The sequence below is a fragment of the Penaeus monodon genome, chromosome 8 (genome assembly GCF_015228065.2).
Source record: "Penaeus monodon isolate SGIC_2016 chromosome 8, NSTDA_Pmon_1, whole genome shotgun sequence".
NCBI classification, from domain to species: Eukaryota; Metazoa; Arthropoda; class Malacostraca; order Decapoda; family Penaeidae; genus Penaeus; species Penaeus monodon.
This window is the reverse complement of record NC_051393.1, coordinates 2,261,087-2,268,586: the sequence shown is the minus strand read 5'-3', so window position 1 is coordinate 2,268,586 and position 7,500 is coordinate 2,261,087. Positions and strand designations below refer to the sequence as shown.

General features: G+C 55.4%; 2 protein-coding genes across 3 annotated transcripts in view; one reads left to right on the top strand and one right to left on the bottom strand.

The window, feature by feature from the left end:
- Window positions 1-7,500, top strand: part of LOC119576068 (N-alpha-acetyltransferase 15, NatA auxiliary subunit-like) — a 66,068-nt gene that overhangs the window by 21,352 nt on the left and 37,216 nt on the right. The window lies entirely within an intron of this gene.
- The window catches only part of LOC119576069, a 7,375-nt gene continuing 2,754 nt past the window's right edge, over window positions 2,880-7,500 (bottom strand). For both annotated transcript variants that reach the window (XM_037923599.1, XM_037923600.1), the window contains exon 2: window positions 2,880-4,690. In XM_037923599.1, coding sequence (XP_037779527.1) covers window positions 3,608-4,690 — 1,083 coding nt within the window. In that variant the 3' untranslated portion in view covers window positions 2,880-3,607. The remainder of the gene's footprint in view (window positions 4,691-7,500) is intronic.

The following is a 7,500-nucleotide window of genomic DNA, read 5'->3' as shown; positions in this document are numbered from 1 at the left end:
TCTTCCTTGGAGTCTTTCTCCCTTATCCGCTATTTTTTTGCCGTCGCCCCTCTCCCTACTTATCTCTGCCCTCCCCTCTTCCTTATTTTTCTTTTACCTCCCTTCTCTCTTCTCTTCTCTTCTCTTCCCTTCTCTTCTCTTCTCTTCTCTTCTCTTCTTCTCTTCTCTTCTCTCTTTTCCTCTCCTCTCCTCTTTTCCCCTCCCCTCCCCTCCCCTCCCCTCCCCTCCCTTCTCAGCGCGTGTTTGTTGACCTTGGTGAATGGAAGGGGGAAGGGTGCGTTTGTGGTGGGGGTAGGGGGGTAGGGGAGAGGGAGGAGGGGTAAGTAGGCGATCTTGGTTCTGGCCATTTCTGCTAATGGATATGTGGCAGTCCGGCGCTTCACTTCCGCGTGGGAATTCTCTGCGGGGTTTGTTACGTTAGATGTGCCTTTGAATTGGATTGTGTGTGTGTGTGAGAGACAGACAGACAGACAGACAGACAGACAGACAGAGACAGAGAGAGAAACAGAGAGAGACAGAGGCAGAAATTCGATAGGTGATCGAACTTGTGTATTTAGGGAGTAACAAAGGAATGCCTTGAAAAGAAGAGAGAGACGAAGGCGTCGCCCGAATCGGAATCCCTCGCGTCGGCGGCGGCGGGCCCACGGCCAAACAAAGCGGCGTGCGCAGCGTGTGGTCAGCGTCTTCATTCGCCGGAACTACTAATATAGAACTAAGAAGAATGGCTGACCCTTAAGTGGCCGTTTCGGACTATGGATCCCTAGTGGCCAGTTTGGAGTGTGGATCCTTAGTGGCCATTTCGGACCATGGATCCATAGTGGCCATTTCCGACCATGGATCCTTAGTGGCCTCATTGGCCTTTGTGGATTAAGCTATGACCCTCTCTAGTCTTCCCGGATTGAGCTCGAACTTAAGGTCGCCATTGGGCCGTGAGGTTGATCCCGCTGTGGCATTTCGGGCTTGGCAAGGACCACTTGTGGCTATTTCGGACTCTACTCCTGTTGTAGTAGAAGAGGACTTGGAAGAAGGAAGTTTAGAGGCAAGCGAATGATCTTCTGTGGAAGGGAGGAAGAAATAAATAATGATGAGGAGTAGGAATGAGCAGGATGATGATTCGATTGGATGGACAGCTGTTAGGTAATTTGACACGAGTGGGCAAGGAAAGGGAGGGAATAGGGGAAACGTGGCCTTCCATCCATCCTCCATACGTACACACACACGCGCGCACGCGCACACACACACACACACACACACACACACACACACACACACACACTCACTCACTCACTCACTCACTCACTCACTCACTCACTCACTCACTCACTCACTCACTCACTCACTCACTCACACACACACACACACACACACACACACACACACACACACACACACACACACACACACACACACACACACGCACCTATATCTCTGTTTATCTATCTATGTCTAAATATCTGTCCATCTATCTGCATGGAAAGCCATTCAGTCGGTGGATCGGGTCTGGCAGGCCTTTATTATAGCTCGCCAGTCGTGCATGGAGGCCACACGCGGCAGTTTGGTCTAATTAATGAGGGAAGTAATGAGTGTAATGAGGCCTGGGAGAATGAGCGGAGGATTTGCTGGGGAAGGAGGGGGGGGGGTTGACTTCCTTCTCCTTGGGGTGGGGGGGGTTGACTTCCTTCTCCTTGGGGTGGGGGGAGATAATACTTCCTCCTCCTCCCCTCCCCCTTCCTTTGGCATTCGTTGCAGGGCTCCAGCCTCTCCTCGCTTCCCGTCGGCCGACGCTCCTGGCGCGCCCCCACGTGGTTCGGGTCTTCGCCTCGGCTCGGTCCCGCCCGCCACGCCCGCCCTCTTCCACCGCCGCCCCTCTTACCGCCGCCCTCGGTCGCAGAGGCGCGCGCATTTCTACGTCGCCTGGGGCGGGATTATGCAGTGTACCAGGAAATGGCGAATATTGCGCCGGTCCCGCTGTGTAGGTTGAGCGGAGCCGCGTTCGGCACGGAGGTAGAGTTACGCGAGGGTGGCGGACGGGGACGGGGGTCGAGGGGGGTGAGGTAAGTGTGTGTGCGTGTGTGTGTGCCTGTGCGTGCGTGCGTGCGTGCGTGTGTGTGTGTGTGTGTGTGTGTGTGTGTGTGTGTGTCTACATGTGCGCGCGTGCGTGCGTGTGCAAGGGTTGTAAAGGCGCGTGGGAGCGCAGGCTGGCGTCTGGAGATTGGTCTGAGGAAGGGCTGCGAGCGAGGCGCGGGGCTTCGAGGGGCGCGGGAGGGAAGCAAGCTCTGAGCCCAGGTCGCGCGAGAGGAAGGGAGGAAGCGGAGGCACCAACGAGAGCGAAAGTGAGCGAGGGAGATGCTGCTCGAGCATGTCCAGTAGCAGTAGCACCTCTGCGACGCAGCCTTGCGCCGTAGAAAGTGCGTCGCCCAGTGTCTTCCCTCGCGGATCCCCCCCCCCCTTCCTTCCCCTCCAATCCCACCAGTCCTACCATAGTGTGCCCATCCCTCCATCCTTACCCAATCCTCCCCCCTCCCCTCCATTCCCTGCCCACCCAACCAGCTGCCACACGCCCGTAAGCTGCCTTGAGTGTTTATAAAGAAGTGGAATCGCTGTGTCGAGGTCACGGCTCGACTGGGGTCGACCTTGTGACGTCGTAAGGTCGATCTCATTAGGGGCGCGTCGGCTGGAAGGCGGGCGGGGAGAGGCAGGGGTGCTGTAGGGTGAAAATGGTTGAGATATTATGGCGGCGGCGTGGCCTTTTATGGGGAGGGTCGAGCGTCCACTGCCGGGGGTCGTTGGGGGTTATGGCTGGGGTCAGTAGGGCATACGTGCGCCGGAAAGCCTTTATTCTGTGACGGACGAGGGCAAGGAACAAGAAAAAATCCGTGTGGTTCTTTATAGCTGTAATAATAGTGTCTCCATAAATTCATATATATAAACCAGAATACAGGAAGTAACAAACAACTTGTGTGATCCGTATACACTTTGCATCAACCGAGAGATTTCCCTCTCCCTATCACCCCCCCCCACATTCCCCTCCCTTGTCGCCCCCCCTTACCCCTTCCCATCCCCTACCCTTCCCATTTCCCTTTCCCCTCCCCCCCCCTGCCTCCTCCAGGAAGGCGGCGACATCGCTTCGTTGTCATCTGCAAGGGCTTGGGTCGGCACGGTCCTTTTCGCGAGGGACGTTTTCCAGGGAGATCCTTCGTGTCGGCGAGAGGGCTTCCAACGCGGCTGGCTCGTGTGGCTCGTCAATCGGCGTGTGGTTTGCTGCGAGGCTGTGCGATGGGCGCCGCTGTGGGGGCCCCGTCTCCAACTCGAACGCTTCTTTTCTTTGCGTTGGCACCGTTTTCGCCGCCGGGAGAGACTGCCCGGGAGACGTGAGACGCAGTCAGACGTGTTTAGGCTGTGTCTGGCAGTCCAAGGTCGTCCGTTTGGACCTTTCTCGCCGGCAAGGTCGTGGCATCTGAGCTCCACCACACGGTCGCACTATGCAGGGCCCTCCGTGGAGGTGGCAGTCCGGCCCGGATCCGATTCCTCACTGATAAGGCCCGCGGGGCGCAGGGCCGCCCGCAAGTGGTCCCTCGCAAACAAGGTCGCCCTCGGCCCGCAGCGCTCACAGTCTAGGGCGCAGCCCACGCCGTCTGAAGGTCTCCGCCAGGGGGTTGATGGGCGGGGTGTTCGGGCCGAAGTTGACGTTGATGTCGCTGCCCAGGGGGTGGCCGCGCTGCACGACGCCGCCGAAGTCCTCCGCGGGCTCCGGGAGGTGGTTGGACACCGGGGCCGCGGCCGCCGGCGAGGGCCTCGGGGCCGCCACCAGGGACGCCGACGCGCCAGGCAGGGTGAAAGGCACGGCCGGGACGGGGTACACGTAATGCGCGACCGGCTGCCAGCTCGAGCTGGGCTGCGGCACGGGCGAGGGGCGGCCCGTGGAGCGCTCCGGGCGGGGGTACACGTAGGGCACGAAGATGTGGTTGTTGGTGGAGGCGCCCCCCACGAACACGGAGAAGGGGCGCTGGTGGTCGGGCGGCGGCAGGAAGGCGGGCACGTTGCCGTTGTACTCGCGGTCGTGCAGCGCCGCCGACACGGGCCGCAGCCGCGACGGCTCCAGCTCGTAGCGCTCGTCGTCGTCGAGCGTCTGCGGCGGGTCCTGGAACACGTCGGAGTTGAAGCCGCCGCCCTTGATGATGAGGAGGTCGTCGTCGGCGTAGAAGACCTCGTCAGGGTGGAGGCCGCCCAGCTGGTGCGGGCGCGGGCGCGGCAGCGGCGGCGGCGCGCCCCGCTCGCTTTGCAGGCGGTCCAGGGTCGTGTATTTGTCGTCGGCGTCGAGCACGGCGCCGTGCTGGTCGTCGTGGGCCGTGTCGGCGGTCACGCGGCTCTTGGTGGTGCCGTCGTCGTCGCGGGGCGGCGCCGGGGGGCCTCCGCGGGGGCCTCCCACGGGCACGAAGCTGAAGGGCGGGTACGGCCCCAGGAAGAACGGGTGGGCGGTGATGCTCTTGAAGTGGCGCTGACGCTCGGAGGGCGGCAGCCGCGGCCGGAAAGTGGTTGCGGGCGGCGCGGGCGTGGAGGGCTCAACGTAGCCGGGAATCCGCGACGCCTTTGGGTGATTGTCGCTCTTGCCCCACACCCATCGGTCGTCGCTGCTCGCCACGCCCACCAGCAGCACACTCAGCGCCCACAAGCTCCGCGGTACCAGCATCTGAAATAAAGACAGATAAATAAATAAATGCGTTAGTGCTGCCTCTCTCCGCTCACTCTTCCTCCCTCCTCTTCTCCCTCCCACCCTCCCTCCCTCCCACCTTGTATCCTAACCTATCCCCACTTCCCTGGTTCCTGCCTCAGTAACCATCTCTTGATTCGAGGCACTCCATCTTTCCTAAAGATCACTGCTTTCGTCATCGTTAAAGTCTCGAGTCATTTGCCGTTTTTCCCGAGTCCCCCCCCCCCTCTCTCTCTCTCTCTCTCTCTCTCTCTCTCTCTCCCCCTCTCCCTCTCCCTCTCTCTCTCTCTTTCTCTTTCTCTCTCTCTCTTTCCTCTCTCTCTTCTCTCTCTCTCTCTCCTCTCTCTCTCTCTCTCTCTCTCTCTCTCTCTCTCTCTCTCTCTCTCTCTCTCTCTCTTTATCTGTCTCACTTTCTCTTTCTCTTTCTTCTTTTTTTTCTCTTTTATCTCTTTTATTCTCTCTCCCCTATCCTCACCCAAGCCATTGGCCCCTGCACGCCCACACGCCTCCTACAGTACATCGTGCGGGCGAGAGTGGGCGGGAAGAGAAGCCGCCCTTGGCCGACTTGACGGCTGGTGGCAGGGCGACGGGAGGGGGTAAGGGGATAGGGGGGGGAGTTCTTGGACATCCACAGGTCCGGCCGCAAACATTTCTCTGAATACACAATTTTGTAGAATCAACATATCATGTATATTCGTGTCTATGTATATGTTGTTAATATTCTTTGCGTTCTGATATCACTACATTCATTATGGAAATGAGTAACGGGGGGGAAGGGATGATATTAGGGAGTATGTCATGTGTTTGTGTGTCTCCGTCTCCAGTTGCTTGCCTGCCTGCCTGCCTGCCTGTGCCTCGGATGAGCCAAGCATAGCGGGATGCGGTCCTTGCCGGAGTCGCGGGGTAGCGGAAGTCCCCCCCCCCCCCTACGTAGGGCTCGGGGCTAGAGGGCAGGGGATGGGGGGGGGAGGTTGATTACCGTGTGAGGAGTGTCACCCATAATTATTACAGTCAGGGTTGTACGTACGGACTTCCATTACGGACGGCCGGAAGGAGCCGAGATTTCTCCTGGTTATTATTATTGTTGTTGTTTTTTGGTTGATGGAGTCTGTTAACGAGGTCGTTGTTGTTTTTGTCGCATTTTTTTTTTTTTTTTTTTTTTTTTTTTTTTTTTTTTTTTTTTTTTGATCGCTGTAGTAGTTATTGTAATGGTTACCATTAGGATCGTCAGCGCTGTTATTGTGCCAACTTCGTCCGCGGCGTAATTGGTAACAAGGAGGTCCAAGAGGCGCGTCAGCCATAACCAGACCCTCAGCGTTTCCTCGGAAGCGATCCTTGGTCTCCGCCCCCCCCCCTCCCCCTCCCTCCCTCCCTCCTTCAGTTAGTTCCTCATGCCGTAACTCGCTCGCTGCGGCTTCCTCTTCCCCCGGAGCTGAAGGTGGCCTGCTACCTTCTTAATTTTTATTTGTTATTTTTATTTTTTCCTTTTTTTTTCTCTCGCTATTTTTTGCCCCTTTCCTAATCTCCCATTCAGGTTCATGATTTTAGGCCTTTGTGGGTAGATTTTTTGTGTGTTTGGAATGAGACCCTCGAGCCGGTCTTCTATTTGATGGGCGTGTATGGGCGGGTCGTGGGCGCGGGGGGGGGGGGGCAGGGCCGAAAATGGACGTCGCTTTCCTTGATTTTTTTTTTTATAAACAGTGAGGATTGAGTCATTTATTTTCGTTCTCTTGCTCGGGTGTATAATCAAGAAAATTATAAATGTTTTTCGTAAAGAGAAAAAAATATTTCGAGCGGACGCAGAGGAAAATGATTGAGTTATTTTCATCGTAGAGTTTGGCAGAAATGGGAAATGATTTGGGTTTCGTCATACATGATCTTGCTGTAACCGGATTTTTTTTTCTTCTTCTTCTTCTTCTTCTTTTTCATGTCCTTACAGTGTTGATATATTATGATTTCTTTAGCCTCGATTTTGTGTTTAGTCTTCTTCCCAGTGTTATTATCTTGTTAGTTTGTTATTTTTTCGTGCAGTTTCGCCTGAAGGATGGCAGACGAAGCAGAAAATTTACTTTTTTTTTTTTAATAAAAATTATTTGTTTTCTCTTTTATGTCATAGCAACATCGCTGTTTTTTATTTGTTTTGCTTCAGCCTTGCGCCATGTGCTTGCTCTCCACTGTTGTATTTATTTCATATTAGGAAAATAACATTCACAGAAAGGGCAGGAAAGAAACTGTTTTTTGTTAGGTCAGCATACGAGAGGAGACTAATTTTTGAAATGCACGTGGAAGGGGAAATGTGTTTGGATAAGCATAAACATTCGGCAATTGGGTTGTGTGGACGAATGCTATACGAGATCGATATACTTCCAACTCTTACACCGCAACGACTGCTAAAAGAAAAAGAAAAAGAAAAATCGATTTAGTTAGCCCCACACACACAAAAAAAATGCGATTTTGTCAGCCACACACACTAAGAGAACGCGATTTTGTCAGCCACTCTCACACAAAAAGAACGCGAATTTGTCAGCCACACACACGAAAAGAACGCGATTTTGTCCGCCATACTAAGAAATAAAAACGTTATTTTGTCAGCCCCTCTGTCCGAGAACTCCCACTTGTAACTGTACCGCTGGCCGCCGTCAGCCCCGCCCCACCCAAGCCTTCACCCCGGCGCGCACACGGCACTTAACCTAACGAAACTCCGGAGAGACAAAAAAGGGGCAAAACTCGGGCCCCAGGACTTGATGCCCCGGAGTCTGTGGCGTGGTCGTGCCCCTCCGCCGCCTTCC